The sequence below is a fragment of the Antechinus flavipes genome, chromosome 2, assembly GCF_016432865.1.
Source record: "Antechinus flavipes isolate AdamAnt ecotype Samford, QLD, Australia chromosome 2, AdamAnt_v2, whole genome shotgun sequence".
Classification (NCBI taxonomy): domain Eukaryota; kingdom Metazoa; phylum Chordata; class Mammalia; order Dasyuromorphia; family Dasyuridae; genus Antechinus; species Antechinus flavipes.
The window spans coordinates 497,917,165-497,933,797 of NC_067399.1; the positions used below are offsets into that span (position 1 = coordinate 497,917,165).

Here is a 16,633-nt window from a genome sequence, read left to right on the forward strand (position 1 = left end):
GCGCTGGGACGGAGAGGCGGGTGTACGAACGGAAGCCCAGGCAGGACACGCGGTCGGGGGCGGGAAGTACGGACGCCAGAGCGGCGCCTTGGGCGAGAAACGAGACCGGCGTAGGTCCGGGGTGCAACTGCCGCCTTGTGCTGGAGGCCAGCGGCGGCATTGTTGCGACTTTCCCGAGGGAAACGAAGGGCGAGGCGACCATGGCGGAAAGGCCAGAGGACTTGAACCTTCCGAATGCCGTCATTACCAGGATCATCAAGGAGGCGGTGAGCGGAGTCGGGCCGGGGCCGGGGCCTGGGCTGGGCCCGGGGCGCAGCCACTAATCCCGATGCCGTCTCCCTTGCAGCTCCCCGACGGCGTCAACATTTCCAAAGAGGCTCGAAGTGCCATCTCTAGGGCTGCCAGCGTGTTCGTGCTGTACGCCACGTCCTGGTGAGAGGCCGAGACTCCAGGAGCTCCCCAGGCGGGTCGCTCGTCGGAGCCCAGCGGGGCTGCTTACCCTCCCTCACCCCGGGCTCCCGGCGTCTCCCCCAAATCCCTTGGTGCTCGGAATGTAGCTTATCTAAATCTCCAGCTGTCCTCCAGGCATCGGCCACGTCCTCCCCTGTTATCCCTTATCTGTTTGAGGTTTTTTTTGTATTTATGAATCTGTTCATATTTGGTATTTCCTCCGTAGAAATGTTAGCTCTGAGGGCAGGACTTTGTATCCCCAGAAACCCACTTGACTCTCTTGGAGAGAGAGCCAGACACCAGGAAGACCTGTGTTCAAAAGCAGCTTCTGATCCTTAATTTAGCATTTGACACTTGACAAGTCCCTTAATTCTCCCTCAGTGCCTCAGGCGTTGAGTTTCTGAGGAGGGGTAGGCTGTTTTCGGAGAAAGTTTACCTTTATTGAGAGTATTCCATTCCAGTAAAATCAGTGTCCAGTGAAAGTTCCTCTCAAGTCCCTATCTCAGTCCTACACATTTAATATGCTTAAGAAATGTAGATTAACTTGTGCTTTGAGATAATCTAGTACAGTTTCCTCATTCTCAAATTTACCTCACCAAGACTGACAGATGAGGTTTCACAACAAATTAACAGAATTAGGACTTGAACCCAGATCGCCTTACTCTTTCTCCAGCTCTGGTACTCCTTCCACGAAGCCATGCTGCCTTCTTCAGGAAGTGAGCTTGGCCATGGAGCAGAGTTATAACTGGCTATCAATGTTTAGTGTATGAGAAATTTAAATGTGTTAGTATTATGAACCCTTATGGACCCTCTGAAATGATCTAAGAGAAGAATTACTAGTCTGATCTCAAAAGTCAGCTCTTTCTTTTTTACATTAGTAAAATAAGGCATTCAGAATAATAATTATATCAAACATTTACAAAAGGCTTCCTGCAACAGAATCTTTGGGGTAGCTAGCCCTTCGAGTTCCACATGGCCTAAAACTGCTGCACCTGATCTTTCACACTTTCTTTCCTTCCTTTACCAGATTAATTGTGTTTTGTAATTACTGACTAAAGTTTGGAGCAATAGTACTTTTCCTAGATGTAAGCTTGGTCAGGCAATCAGATTTGCTTATACATTCCTGTCTTTAAATGTCTTGAAAACAGGGGTTGGCCAAAATAATTTCTTTCTTCTTTTTTTTTTCCTAAGTGCAAACAACTTTGCAATGAAAGGAAAGCGGAAGACCCTAAATGCTGGTGATGTACTGTCAGCTATGGAAGAGATGGAATTTCAGCGATTCATTTCTCCTTTGAAAGAAGCATTAGATGGTAACAACCCCTGTATTATCTTGGGCTGTAGACATGGATCCTTGGTACAGTGTTAGCTATATGATTTAACCAGTTGGACTTAATATAGTATTGAGTATTGGCAGCATCTTCATTTGAACTTGTCTCAGATGCTTTAGTGTCTCTACTTTTGAAATGGAATAAGCTATTAGAGTGAGATAATTTGGTTCTGTTCGTTTAGCTTTGCCTTATTATAGCCACCTTCTATTTCTAGCATATAGACGTGAACAAAAAGGTAAGAAGGAAGCTTCAGAACAAAAGAAGAAGGATAAAGACAAAAGAACAGATTCTGAAGAACAAGACAAAAGCCGGGAAGATGATAATGAAGATTATGATGAAAGAATGGAAGAGGAGGAGCAGAATGATGAAGAAGAAGTTGATAATTGAGTTTCGTGGAGAGAACACAGAATCAGATGATAAGAAATTGGATCTTCAACACTGTTGCCTCCATTGTACTGTTTGAAAGAATTGTGGCCTTTTCCTCCACTGCTAAGAATGCTTATATTTGAGGACCTAAGAATACTTCTTGAATAACCCCCAAACCAGAGTTTTTATGAATGAGATCTTTCCAATTTTGTTTTATACACAATCCATAAATTTTGACCTTTTGACAAGGTAGGTTATAAACTGCCACTTAATCAGATTTTTATAGGAAAAATGTGTAAAAGAGTCATATATTTCACTCCCTATTTTATGACCCATAGTTCATAAAATTTAGGGATTGTAGAGGGAGCTAAAAATTGGAGGGGTTTGAACTCTGAGTTTGAGTTAACCTATGAGAGATTGAATATATCTTATAAAAAGAGTAACTGAGGCACTCTGGATTTGGGGGAGCTATCCAAAAAGTTTGGGGTAAAGAAAGAAATTGTCATCCCTTAGAAAGTAACTTTCATCAAAGTTCTGCTTTCTTTGGTTTGTAACTGATTATCTTCTCTTCCTGAGTCTTCCTTCCCCTAGTCTCTTGCTGAGTTTGGAGCTTGGTCCCCGTTTACCACACTCTATATAGCACTTTGTATGTTTTGAGGTTTGTACTTCACTATATTAGTGGAGTATTGGGTCTAGTGAAATGTCTAATGTAAAGTAGGCGTTTCTCTTCTAAATTGTCTTCCTTTTCACCTGCCACCTGAACATAAGTTTGAAAATAAATTTTCTAATATATGTAGTATATGACCTTTTCAGGTGTCTCATCCTTTTTGTGCTTGTCTTTTTTATTTAACAAGTGACAAGCTCTAAAATTCATTTCTTCCCAGTACCACTCTCCAGTCTAATCTTAGCTTTGCTAACTTATGATCTTCAGTCCAGTTTAATTGAACAAATGTAAAGTTTTCTTCCAATCCCAGAAAGGATTTGTCTTTTAAGGATAACTTGATGGAATAACTTAATAAAATCTAATAATGCTTAGTAATATAATTCTCATAAACTACCCTTCTAAAGTGGTTTTGATAGGTCTTTCATTTTTTGTTAGACTCCCTGTTTACTCCCAAAAGTGGTTATTTCTGAAGATTGGAAGCTGCCAGAAGACCTTTGTCTCTATGGCCAAAAAAATCTGTGTTTAACTAGAGGGGACTCCCTCAGAGACCACATTCAGTCCTTCTGATAATGCTACCTTGAGAATTGGGAATGAAGATTCTTGTCAACCTTTCTCCCTATTTAGCTTTAATTTTTTTGGTCTATAAAATAATAATAGTGACCCCATTCCAATTGGAGTATTACAGGTGAAAAATGTAATCTGCTAACATTTACTTATTATTGGATTATAAGGACAAGTTTGTTAATAAATGAGGAAGGAATTTCATCTTATTCTATATTTGGGGGAGGGAAATGGGATGGTTTGTATAAATAAAAAATGTTGTTTAAAAATCGTTACCTTTTATTTCCACATCTGTGACTATATGGAAAGAACTAACTTCCTCTTCATTGTGTCTTCTGTATTTTGCTATATGGGAACCATAGAAAAACCTGTAATGCCCTGTATAGCCAGCAGGTGTTCTTCAAGTACCAGAAAAATAATAGCTCAGCAGTTCTTTTCTTCATGACACTGCTTTCATCAATTAAATATTTTCATATCTTAAAAATTAGCTCTGAAAGTCCCTGCCCATTAATCATACACCCTTGTTAATTCTTCTTTAACAAATACATTCTTTGCCTTCTGGGTCATGTTATTAATGAACATATTTGTTTCTCTCTCCCCTTCCCCCCCCAGCCTGAAATGACTAAGGGGAAGGAGAAGATAGGATTGCTGGTCTTAAAAATACCAGAAGAGCTGTTGTGAAAAAGAGAACAGCCTTAGTTTTATTACGTTCCAGAGGAGAAAAGTAGGATCCAATTAATGGTTGTTACAGGAAAGCAACTGCCAGTTTATTATACAAAGGAAACTTTTTCTAGGAACTAGAATAGAAAAGGTTGTTTTGTGAGAAACTGAGTATCTTTCTGAAAATATTCAAGAATCTAGATGATCACCTGAAACAGGAAAGGGAATGGCTTTTGAGTTTGTGTTTTATTGTAAAGTGGCATATAAATGTTAACTTCTTAATCAAAACAAATTCTCACATTATCCAAAATATGTGTACCTCATTCTGCATCTTGAATCCATCACCATAGTCAGGTGATGTTCACCCTTCTGGATTCATAGTTGAATTTTTTTTTTTAAGTTTTTCAAAATTGTTTTGGTTTTGCAGTATTGTTATATACAGAGTGTACTATTCCCAAATTTCTTTGGACCCATACCTTTAGTATTCTTAAGGCACAGTAATTGAATTCAGTCATTCCCCAGTTGATTGACATCCCCTTAGTTTTCAATTCTTTGCCACAACAAATGAGCTACTCCAAATATTTTTATGTGTATGAGTTCTTTTTCTCTGATCCCTTTGGGTATAGACCTGGCAGAGGTTATTACTGAGTCAAAGGGTAGATATGTAGTTCAGAACCTTTGAGGTCAGAATTCCAAGTTGCTTTCCACAATGGAACTACCGATTCATAGGTCCATTAATAGTGTACTACTGTAGCTGTTTTTCTTCTTTGCCAATGTGATGGGTGTAAGGTGGAACCAAAGAACTGCTCTAATTTGTATTAGTGACTTGAAGCATTTTTTCAGATAACTTGGATGCAAAATTTTGCTCAATTTACTTAGAGTTTGGACTAGCTAACTTCTAAGATTGAGACCTGTCACACTTGAATTACTGCACTTGCCTCTCAGATAATTTTCCTTCTAGTCTTCAATCTCTCAAAACCATTTTAAATGTAAATTTCTAAGTCCCAACTGCACTCAGGCATCCAAGGCACTCCATAAATGTGGCCCCAAGTTAGTTGAGTTCGTTCCCCTTAACATACTTGTGTCAATTTCCAGTGTCCTTTCAGATCCTACTTTGTGAAAGCAGTCTCAAGACTCCCTGCCACTCACTTGATTCTAATTCTTCTCGAAGACTCCCTGCACTGGTCACACTCTTGACCATTCGAGTCTTCTGTTCACATTGTGTACTGTAAACAGGCCAGGAATGTCTTCGTCATCTTTTATCAGCCAGCGTGGTCCCTCTTGGAAGCTCAGTAAATGCTTAATGTCTGTGCTCCTTACTGAAATCATAAACCACAATCTTCCCCTTCCCACCAACCATTCAGCTGGATATCCTGGGCCGATTCACGTGGGACTTTCATCTCAGCAGGGGGCCCTGCTTCCTGGCTGTCCCCACCTTCTTGGACCGCCTTCTGGTTACTCTACGAAGTTGAACTGAGTAACGTGGGCTGGCGGGCACCCGCGATCCAAGCATAGAGGGGAGGGACGATGACTCGGAGTCGAGCCAGCCAGTGCAGGGACAGCATACGACTCCGGGGGCGGAGCCTAGCCGAGAGAAGCTGCTTCCGGGTGATTCCGCCCCACCCCCACGTGGGCTTACTTAGACCCACGGTGGCACCTCCGAGAGCAACCGCGATTTCTGCATCTCTGTTGCAGCTCCTGGTAAGCCGGGACCTGGGTTACGGGGTTACGAATTACTGGGCCGGGAGAAGCGGGCTGGGGAGCTGGGGCGCCGGGAGACCGAGCGTCTCCGCGATCTGTCCTCCCGAGGGAACGTGCGCGCAGCCGACCCTGAGGGTCAGACAGGGCAATACTGGCTGGAGGGTCTCCTCCCTCCCAGACCCCTACGGACAATTATTGCCCGAGCTCCTCCCCCCCATCTGAGGGCTCCCCTCTCCGTGGAGCGCAGGGCGGAGCGGGAAGCCTGTATGAGACATCCCAGTTCATAAACCACGGGATGTTGGAGTTGTTTTTACCTAGGAAATAGACTAAAAGAGGACAATTGACTTGCCCAAGGTCATGATGTCAGTCAGTGGCTCTGTTTTTCTGGCTCTTCTGGCCCCGTAGATTCATTTCTAAACTCGCTGGCTTCCTATTTCTGCTTCAAAAGAGCCATCCTTCCCCTTGTTGCAACCCCCTGGATGAAACTTCTCCACGGATTGGTGCTGACCCCAGGCACAAGCCCCCTTGGCCCTTCTGTTGGTTGCCCTCTGACTTGGGTCGGGGAGCCTGCTTTGCCTATCGCTCCGTCCCGGGGGATTTAAATGTCTCGGATTGAGGCCGAGGTCTTTTCCTTTGACTGCTACAATAATTGCACATCTGTGAGGCCCCTGCGGATATGGAAAGCCGAGTGTCAGGGCCGGGAGCCAGGGCTGGGGTCACATGGCCTGCCCTTGAGTATACCTTGGGGGCCGGACCCAAACTCACCAACCAGCTGGAGCCCTTTAAGAATTGACCCTAGAACTTTTTACCTTTTCTCCCTACTCCCAGGACCAGTACTTCCCAATATCAAGCTCACTCCATCTGAAAGCTATCAGGGCAAATACTGCCCGTGTAGGGAAGTGAGAGTCTAATGTCCTTTTTCTGACCGAGTAATTTCATTTCTCAGGCCAGACGTATCTCCTCTTCCCTCCTCCCCTCCCACCCTCCTTGGCAAGGAGACTGTTTTCCAGCCTGTAAGCTTGAGGAATTTTTTTTGCTTCTGCCTGGCTGGCTGTGCCATTGTCTGCTCCTTTCATGCCCCTCTAGATTCTAGTTGTTTAATGTGATGGCATTAACAATCGCACCCTTTTCCCTTGTACGTCTTATAACCTAGCACCTTCAGGAGTGTGTGCTGAGCCTAGCATCCAGAAACTTTACCATTCTTTTGTTGAAACAACTTTTGTTGTTGGTGCCCACTTGTTGCTGACCAAGGGAGAATTCTTCTCCCAGTCTTTTTTTTTTTTTAATAAAGACAAAATTTACTAGTGTTAGATGTGTTATTGAAGAAAGTGTTTGGATAGGGAGTAGTCTAATTCTGGCATTACTACTAACTGTGACTTTTCCTGTTCTCCACATCAATTTCCTCTGAAAACTGAAGGAGTAGGTTCCTTCTAGCTTTAATATCTTAAGACTATAATAATTTCTCCAAAACTGAGCCATTCCCATTTCCTGGTATGTAGCACCTGGATCTTTTTGTCTAGTTCCCTGAATATTAGTTGCGGCTGGTGGCAAACTGTGATCTCAAACTCTTTCACTGAATCACTAGTGAAATGATAAGATGGCGTAGTATTTGACAAGTAAACCTATTTTTGAAAGATTTTCCTTTCCTCAGTATCTTCCAAAGCTCCTAAAATATAGAACAAATCCTTCTCAGTCTATAACCTTGCCTAGGATCTGACAGTGTAAAGAAGTCAGGTCTTGTGAAACATTAGCAGCTTTGGCTGAAGGTGTGGTAGAAGTTGAAATGGTTGACTCTAATGAGGTGACCGAATTACGGGGGAATTTTACCTATCCAAGACTAGCCCTATTGCCATATGATGATGTCCAAGAACTGGTTGTTCTTATGATTGCTTAAGGGACCTTCCTATTGAATGCTAATCTTGAACTTGCTAAGGGGGAGAAAAGGGAAAGGGTTGATATTGATTCAGAATACCTGGAAGAAAGTGTTCTCACAAGATTTGACCTTCAGAAGTCAAAGAATGGGGACCAGTATTAGTTATCTGCCCCCCCTCCATTGTCCTGTGGGTTCCCTTGCACCTCAGAAGTGTAAAGTTGTCAGAACTGGAAGAGACCATCAAGATCTTTTCAGTACAACCTTATTTTACAGATGAGGAGCCTGGAAAGGTCTGGTATCCTCTTCACATACAATCTATAAACCTGTAGCTCACCTCTGTCCCAGTTGTGACCTCTCATGAAGTGTTTGTGGCCCCAAGATATGCTTTTGGAGAGAAATAAAGGATTAAGTGTATATACTGGGGAAGGTGGGAATATCTGAGGAATAAGCATCCAGGGATTGTAGGGAAGGGGAAGGAACATGTTGGGGGTGGGGGAGACAGTGTGCTGGCCCTGGGGTGTGGCAAGAGGCTGAACTTGTGTTTCTAGTGATAACTTCTAACCGGTATTGAGCCTTGAAAATTAAGATAAGGCTTTTAGGTTGACTAAGAAAGGAGCCAGAAACTGCCCAGTGCCAGAGTTTGTCTGTAATGGGTTAAGCAGCAGGAGCTCCAACTCTCCTGGTCACAATAAGACTGTAGGAGGCCCAATCTAGGATAAACCAGCCTGGAGAACTCAGCTGCCTGTACAATCAGTCCTCCCACTTATCTGCCTGCTAGAATTCTTGTTAGTACCTCAAAATTAACAGGTTTTAAAACTGAACTCCTCTCTCTATTCTTCTGGCCCAAAATTGTTACACGAGCCTTTTAATGCAGTGTCTTCCCTTTTTTAGTCCATGCTAGGTCTGCTGCCAGATTCAGTTTCCAGAGGCACAGCAGATTGTCACTTAACTCCTTTGCTTCCCTGTTCCCTTCAGGGTAAAAAGTTTGAGCTCCCCAGCCTGGTCATCAAGGCTGTTTTGTCCCTACTTGCTTTTTCATGTTGTGTATTTGTTCTCTGTGTTGTATCTGTATGTATATACATATATATGCTTATACATTTGTATCTTTTTTTTCTTCAGTGAAACTGTAAGATCCTTGGGAGCAGGAACTATCTTGGTCCAAGCCTTTTGTCTTGTTAAAGCCCCTGGCACAGGGCTGACTATGGGGCCTTTAGTAAATATTTCTTTGCTTGTCTCCAGAACCCCTGCTGAGCCCCAATCATGCAGCCTGAATCCTTGCTTCACAGCGGCTACTTCCACCCCTTGTTACGAAACTGGCAGGCAGCAGCCAGCATCTTCGATGCCTCCAACCTTATCTACCCCATCTTTGTCACGTAAGTTCATGGGACTGTGTCCAACTTCAGCCTGCTTATGCGGTTTGAGAGCAGTAAGAGAGGTCTTCAGGGGTCTGCTGAGTGTTTCTTGTACCAAATTGATCCGATGAGGATGTCTGGGGAGTGAAGCAGGGTCAGCTGGTTGCCTCTTCTCTCCCATACTATAAGCCATATTTAGGAATTACCTGCTCCTGACTCTCCCTGTTTTACCAACTTGGGCAAATAACTTTCCCCCTCTGAGCTTATGCTTTGTCTATAAAATGGATATAGTAATCCTTCTCCAAAGCTCACAAATACAATGATCAGATAGTTAGCAAAGTACTTTGAAAATCATAAAGCTTTCACAAAGTTATAAAATTTAATTGTGAAGTATTATTATTATTATTGTGGGGATTGGTGATGCATTTAAGAGATGATGAAAAAGAGGCCGAGTGGCTGTGCAGGCCACTTGAGTCCTGGTGTAAGCACGATGGGACAAACATCTGGTCATAAATTTCGCTGGGGTTCAGAAAGTTTATTTTGTTATTTTAACCAGAGATAATTAGACTATGGAGGGTCTTTTCACGCCAGTAAGAAATACAACATTTACAAAGCTCATGTATTAATCAACAATGTGAGTTGTGGCTGTTCCTGGTACAGATTACTGGTCTGTCCAGGACACACCCCTATACCCTTCTGGGTAGGAACCAACTTCTAATTCAGAGGATTATTCAAAGGCACTTGATTCTCCATTTTTATTTCTATTCAGCCCTCAAAATCATCTTTCCCCCTTATCCTTTACCCCATCCTCCCACAGCTTACCCCCTCTGCTTCCTTCAGGGACATTCCTGATGCTGTGCAACCAATCGACAGCCTCCCTGGCATTTCCAGGTAAGAGAAGCTCCTGGGAGATCTCTAGAGGAAAGAAAGAATGGATATGGTTAAAAGGATTCTGGGTTGGAATTCAGGAGATCTGGGATCTAATCTAGGCTCCCCCATTCACTGTGCGACCATCAAAGGGAGTCACTTCAAACTCCTTGGCCTTCACTGCCACATGAGAATGACTCAATCTGCCCTACATATTCCATGGAGTTATTGTGATGATTAAATGAGAGAATGGATGCAAAACCACTTTGGGAAGTAGAAAACGTAATGTAAAGCCCCCCCCACCCTATAATATCCCCATGCCCTGTCACTCCTGCCTTGATCATACTTTTATTAAACAGCTATACATGCAATTCCTTTACAAGAGAGTGACCCAGAGAGGTCCAACCTCTCTTGCCCTGCCCAGCCTCAGTCTGAAACCCTAAGTTAAGGTCCTAGCCCAGGGTTCAAGCTGGCCTCTGTGTTTCCCAGGTATGGTGTCAATAAGCTGGAAGAGATGCTGCGGCCCTTAGTAGCCAAGGGCCTACAATGTGTCCTGATCTTTGGGGTACCCAGCAGAGTCACCAAGGTGAGGACATGGGTAGCGAGGTGTGACGGGGTGAAGAAAGGAGAGGCTAGAGTGTCGGGGAAGAGGAGGACGAGGGCGTGAGTAGAATGGGCTGAGAGCAGAGGATGTGCATCTGAGAGGATGCCTGGGTGTCTGTGATAAAGCCATCCTTGCTCACCCAGGATGAGTTGGGCTCAGGAGCTGACACAGAAGATACCCCCGCCATTCAGGCAATTCGTCTGCTGCGCAAGGTGTTTCCCAGCCTCCTGGTGGCCTGTGATGTGTGCCTGTGTCCCTACACCTCACATGGTCACTGTGGTGAGTCCTGAGCTCCCCGATCCTACCGAGGAGCTCTTTCCTCCACTACTGGTAACAAGGCTAAGCCTTGGTGAAGTAATGGCAGAGTTTCCCTGCATTGGGAGGCAGAGGGGAGATCCCCGAGCCTTTCCTAAGTCCCGCTGGTTTCCTGCAGGACTCCTGAGAGAAGATGGCTCGTTCCGGGCTGAGGAGAGCAGCAGGAGGTTGGCAGAAGTTGCTCTAGCCTATGCGAAGGCAGGTGAGTACTACACAACCTGGGATGGAAGGGGAAGAGAAAGAGCATGTTCTGGGTATTTGAAGGCCCGATTAGTTCTGGGAGACAAACAAAATGCAGAGTCAGACTACATCATCTACAGAGTCAGACACGATTAGAGCTCATGGAAACCTTGGCAAGGGTCTAGTTCAGTCCCCTCCCATCTTCTAACTCTTCCTCCAGGCTGCCAGGTCGTGGCTCCATCAGACATGATGGATGGGCGAATTGCTGCCATCAAGGAGGCATTGATCGCCCATGGGCTTGGCAACAAGGTAAGAGGACAAGAAGTCAAGGTAGTGCATTGGAAGAGGTGGGAAATGAGAAGGGGGTGGTTGCCAGGGACTGGAAGCCTATCCCCTCTCCAACCCATTCTTAGAATCCACAGGTTTATTAGCTCCTAGGATATAGAGCTGTAAAGTCCTTCTGCCTCATTTTATAGATGAGGAAACGGGCTCAAAAAAGGTAGGGGATTTATCCAGAATCACAAGGGCAGTGATTAAAGTTGGAACCTTCTGGGGCTCCTGATCCCAAATTTAGAGCTCTTTTGGCAGAATACTCAGCCCAAGGAACTATCTCCCAACAGGTATCAGTGATGAGCTACAGTGCCAAGTTTGCTTCTTGTTTCTATGGTCCTTTCCGGTGAGTGAAAATTGGAGGGCATGAGAGTTAGCGGCCCCAGGTAGTCCTGGTAGTCCCAATCTGTGGGAAGACCCAGGCACAATCTGTTGCTCCCCTTCTTATGACCTGGCTTTTCTCCACAGGGATGCAGCACATTCTAGCCCAGCTTTTGGTGACCGACGTTGTTACCAGCTGCCTCCTGGGGCTCGGGGCCTGGCTCTTCGAGCTGTGGTGTGTAAAAGGGACTTCCCCTTCCCAGCCATTCCTTTGGAGATCCTTTCTTTCCACTCTCCCTTCCTTCCCTAAGAAGTCCTCCCTTCAACCCCAGAATTTCCTACAGTCTTCCCTGAAAATGGGTTTGAGAAAAGAGTTTCAGGAGTCACATTCTCTATCCCATGTACCTTAGGATCGAGATGTCCGGGAAGGAGCCGATATTCTGATGGTTAAGCCAGGGTTGCCATACTTGGACATTGTAAGAGAAGTAAAGAACAAGGTGAGTCAAGGGCAAAATCAAAAGCAGAATTGAGAGAGAAGGATTCTGCAGAATTTCAGAATCAGAATGAGTGAGAAGGCCACATTTAGTCATTTATGATCCAGTAGCAATCCCCTTCTGTATCCTCTCTGACAGATCATTCAGCTTCTTAGATAGTTCACCACCCCAGAATAAAGTTAGTCAATCTTGTGTTATTAGTCCCAGAGTTTGACAGATAAAAGTCAGCTTGCTCAGGCTTGATCAGAATGGGGCGAGTCAGAGTTGGAGAGATGGGAACATGCTTCCTTAGGGGCACCATCAGCCACTCCCGGTAACTTAGCTCATTCCCCTCTCCAGCACTCTGTCCTGCCTCTTGCTGTATATCATGTTTCTGGGGAGTTCGCCATGCTGTGGCACGGGGCCCGAGCTGGGGCCTTTGACCTCAAGACTGCTGTTATAGAGGCCATGACAGCCTTCCGAAGAGCAGGTACGTATGACAGGGATGGGGAAGGACTTGGAAGGAGTGGAGAGGACCTTCCTCTTTCACTTCTGTTCTTCTGCCAGCTAGGATACTGGAATAAAGAGTGAGTCAATATTATGTGTCTGGACTCTGATGGGATTGGAAGTTTTAGCTTCAGTTGAGAAAACAGACTCATAGTAAGGATGTGGTAGCAGCTTAATACCAAGACTTTAAGATTCACTAAATTATTTCCTCCCAACAGTCTTATAAGGTAAATAATAGAAGTATTATGCCCATCTTACAGATGTGGAAACTGAGGCTCTAAGAAACAACGGATTTGCCAAGCTTGGATGTGTGAGAGGCAGGGTCAATTAGGCAATCATTTATTAAGCACCAAGCACTAAGCTAAAGGCTGGGTTTGAGCCAGGTCCCTCTCTAGCCTCGTGATGCTTTTCTGGTGACTGCAGATAGAGCAGAGGTCCCAGGCAGTGCCCTTTGCTCCTGAGAGTGGGCAGCATACACAGACCAGCTGGAACCCTCTATGCCAGCCTCCACACTCCCGTCCCTTTTTGTTTCCCCTAAATACAGGTGCTGACATCATCATCACCTATTACACACCTCAACTCTTACAGTGGCTAAAGGAGCCATGATGGATGGATAGTGCAAGAACTAAGAAATTTTTTTAAATTAAAAAAAAAAAAAAAAAAAAGAAGCCATAGAGAAGTGGAAAGTTCTCTAAAAGAGATGATTCAGACTGTCCCCTTCTCCCTTCTTGCTGGATCCTGTACTCGGGGCTCCTGGCACCCACCTTCTTCATCCTGGAAACATGTAGTACCTTGGGGCTTTCCAGGAGGGCCCTCGGGGCCACCGCCTCCTCGGGGCACCTCTGCTTTCTGTGATCCTGTGGAGAAGACCCCGTTGCTCCTCTGGCTGTTCCAGATCCACCCTGCTCCTCTCACCTGGACGCTTCTCTCTAGTTTCTCTTAGAAAATCTTTAGCTCCTCGAATGTCTTGACCTGCTGAGATCAGGGAGATCTTATCTTCTCCCAGAATTATTTCAAGCCAACAAAAACCATCCAGCAATAAGTAAACAAGGAGCGAGGGTCCCTCAGAAGAGGGACATTGGACAAAGCAAAATCTCTGAGAATGAAGTGACAGCAGCGATTGGGTACCGGACATGGGATGAGGCCTCCAGCAGAATGCTTGCCGACGTCAAGTAGCAGAAAGAGCATTAGACCCGGAGGCCGGACACCAGGATTCATCACTGCCCCTTTGTGGACCTCAGTTTTCCTTCTGTATGTGAAATGGGGGTCTTAGTACTTGTACTATTGCCTCACAGAAGTGACAAGCACCTTATGCTATGAAAATGTGAATCATTGTGGTTATTATAATCTCCAGGGCTGAAGTTTCTCAAAAGTGGAGGTCTTGGGCTATTGCTGCTGCTTTATGTGAAGGGTAGATTCTGTGATTCTCATAGGCCAGTGCTGTTCTCTGTGCTTGATACCATGGGCCTTACTGTCCCCTGCCTACAAAGAGCAAGGAAGGGGGGTTGTGTTAGAAGCCACAGCCACCTAGTGTGTCAGACTAGGTTTTATCCGCCATTTCCAAGTTAATTTGTGAAAGTTTTCTCCTCTTTAGGCCTCAGTTTCCTCATCTGTAAAATGAGGGGATTATATCTCTGAGGTCCCCCAAATCTAATGTTCAGTGGACCACAGGCTGGCAGATAAGAGCTTTTGCTGAAGAACAGATTTGATTCAATTTTCCTGAAAGACAAATTCAATTTAAATAACTCAGCATCATAGAATTTTGAAAACTAAAGGGATCTTAAGGATGTTAAAAATGTAATAAGTTATATTTTTAAAACATAGCTTTATTCAGTTCAAGGACAAGTATTTGCTTTTCAGCTCAAGTTTGTTTCAGTTTGATTACATTTTCTGCCCCGAATCAAGCTTGCTATGTTCATCAGATTCACCAGAAAGGGTAGACCCCTTTCTGTACATTGACATAGTACTTAACTGCGGCTGTACTATCTGCCTCACTGCAAACTTGTGGAGCAAATACTGTAAATGCTATATTATACCCATTTAAAGGAGGAAACTGAGCCTGAGGGGAAGTAACTCTTCTTCCCCCTTTCCCCTTCCCCCCCACTCCCCGCCTGCCGCAATCATAGAGCCAGTCAGCACTGGGAATGGATTGCAAACCTTAGACTCTTGTTTCATGTAGTCATTTTTCTTATATAATTTGATGCATCTGCTCCCATCATCAAAGGATACCTGAGTTTGTTGGAGAGGAGTTTTGTTTTATTTTTTCTGTTAATGGGATGGATTATACTAAGTGTCCAGCTCCCTATCCCATATATTCCGGGGAGTAGCTAAAGTCTAGTATGGGGAGAGAAGAGCATGTGGGAGGCTCTTCCCCACAGCTTCATTGATCTTTTTATCCAAGTGTTTTAACCAGACTAACTATTTAAACTGGGAGAGGTGGGACATCAGCATAAAAAGACAGCAAGCAGCATTGGGAATTGTAGGCTGGCTGCCCATTGAGTGGGACAGTTCCAAAGTGTTGGAGGATTTGGGTTGGGTTTGGTTGAACCAAGGGTTTGGGTGAACCAAGAGGAGGAGAAAGAGGGAATGCTTCCAGCCATACAAAGGTGTGAGCAAAGGCATGGAGCAGGAAAAGAGCATAAAGGGAAAGGAAAAGGTCCCTATAAAAGGACCTATGAGTTCATTGAGGGAGAGAACTAATGGAAAGAAAAAAGTGGACAAATTCAATGGAATCAGATAAAAGACAGCTTTCAGTGTTTTGCTGAGAGTTTGGATTTTAAATAAAGGAAAATCATGGAAGGTTCATGAGCCAAGGATGCCGTATGAAATCATGTTTGTAAAGTGTTTTTGTCAATTTTAAAGCTCCCTATAAATGTCAGCTATTTAATAATATTTAGAGAAATCTGAAAAATGGGTACAAGAATCCCATCTCTGCCAGGTTTTTTTTAAGGGTATTAATGAGATCATGTATAGAAAACTGCTCTGTAAATCTTAACAAGTGATATATATGAATGTAAACTTGCCATCTTTGTTGGACAGAAGAGAACCCAATCAATAAATATTTATTAAGTACTTATTTCGAGCCAGACACTGTGCTAAGTGCTGAGGATACAAGAAGAACAAAATACAGTCCCAGCCCACAAAGACCTTATTATCTAATGGGGGAGGCTACATACAAACAAAGCAAACAATAAACATGATAAATAAGAAATTCAAAGAGAGAATGCTTCCTGTGGAAGGGGGAATTTTAGTTTAGTTAAAGGAAACCTGGGGAGGTCTATAGTTGGAGCAGAAGAGGGAGAGTGTTCCAGGCCAGGGAACATGAGAAATAGTGTCTTGTTCACAATGACTGGGAAGCCAGAGTGATGTGTGGAGAGTGAGATATAAGAAGGGTAGGTGAGTTTTGAATGCCAAATAGTATTTTGTATTTGAACCTTGGAGGTGATAGGAAGCCTGTGCTTTAGGAAAATTATTATTGGCCCAATCAGGATGGATTAGAGTGGGGAGAGACTTGAGGTAGGTAGAGCTCTCAATAGATAATCTAGGCTTGAGGGGATGAGATGAGGCTTTTACTAACAACACTGGCATTTCCCTGGAGCATTTCTTCCCTAGACCTCCCCACCTTCTGCCTCTCAGGAGTCTGACTCACTCTCAGGATCTTAAATCTTCTACCTCCTCTTCCTAACACCTCCCTATCACCCCAGGAAAGGGAAGAACCCCCAGAAGGTGCCTTCCCCATTCACAGGTTGCAGATGGGTTTTCATCCCTTCTTTTGCCAAATCGCATTTTCCAACATGTTTTGGTGAATGACTTTACACTGGCGGTTTACTTCGTTCCTATTTTGCAGACCCAGACACAAAAAACAAAGGGTTTAAGCGAGTGACCTAAACACCCAAGTCCAGTGACAGCTGGGACTGACTGGAGCTTGGACTTGAAGGTTTCCAGATCGTTCCAGCCCTTTCTATTGGCTACACTGTCTCCTTTAGGAGGTGAAGAATCTAACCTGCTTAATTCTTCATGGAGCTCACATTCACTGCTACACCCTTTTATCTGAACTCGCTGTTCTTCAGCTAGTTCCTCG

The 16,633-nt window shown here is 44.3% G+C and overlaps 2 protein-coding genes across 3 annotated transcripts; both read left to right on the plus strand.

Annotated features, from left to right (window-relative positions):
* Positions 1–61: 61 nt before the first annotated feature.
* POLE3 (DNA polymerase epsilon 3, accessory subunit) lies at positions 62–3,638 on the plus strand. Its single transcript, XM_051979995.1, has 4 exons — positions 62–266; positions 347–432; positions 1,642–1,760; positions 1,993–3,638. The coding sequence occupies exons 1-4, from the start codon at positions 201–203 to the stop codon at positions 2,163–2,165; spliced, it is 444 nt and encodes a 147-aa protein (XP_051835955.1). The 5' UTR covers positions 62–200; the 3' UTR covers positions 2,166–3,638.
* A 1,977-nt stretch (positions 3,639–5,615) lies between these two features.
* ALAD (aminolevulinate dehydratase) lies at positions 5,616–15,628 on the plus strand. 2 transcript variants are annotated; one of them, XM_051979993.1, is made up of 12 exons: positions 5,616–5,730; positions 8,843–8,976; positions 9,796–9,846; positions 10,312–10,408; positions 10,570–10,705; positions 10,860–10,943; positions 11,142–11,230; positions 11,542–11,597; positions 11,720–11,807; positions 11,983–12,069; positions 12,406–12,535; positions 13,097–15,628. In XM_051979993.1, exons 2-12 carry the CDS (start codon positions 8,864–8,866, stop codon positions 13,156–13,158), a joined length of 993 nt encoding a protein of 330 aa, XP_051835953.1. In that variant the 5' UTR covers positions 5,616–5,730; positions 8,843–8,863; the 3' UTR covers positions 13,159–15,628. The 2 variants fall into 2 exon arrangements, with proteins under 2 accessions (XP_051835953.1, XP_051835954.1); XM_051979994.1 differs by lacking the exon at positions 5,616–5,730 and adding an exon at positions 8,229–8,388.
* The last annotated feature ends 1,005 nt before the right edge of the window (positions 15,629–16,633 follow it).

Coding starts and splice junctions, on each gene's coding strand:
- POLE3 (XM_051979995.1), top strand. CDS start 201: ATGGCGGAAAGGCCAGAGGACTTGAACCTTCCGAATGCCGTCATTACC. Junction 267..346: donor CCAGGATCATCAAGGAGGCG/GTGAGCGGAGTC, acceptor TCTCCCTTGCAG/CTCCCCGACGGCGTCAACAT. Junction 1,761..1,992: donor TTTGAAAGAAGCATTAGATG/GTAACAACCCCT, acceptor TTCTATTTCTAG/CATATAGACGTGAACAAAAA.
- ALAD (XM_051979993.1), top strand. CDS start 8,864: ATGCAGCCTGAATCCTTGCTTCACAGCGGCTACTTCCACCCCTTGTTA. Junction 10,409..10,569: donor TACCCAGCAGAGTCACCAAG/GTGAGGACATGG, acceptor TTGCTCACCCAG/GATGAGTTGGGCTCAGGAGC. Junction 11,231..11,541: donor CCCATGGGCTTGGCAACAAG/GTAAGAGGACAA, acceptor ATCTCCCAACAG/GTATCAGTGATGAGCTACAG.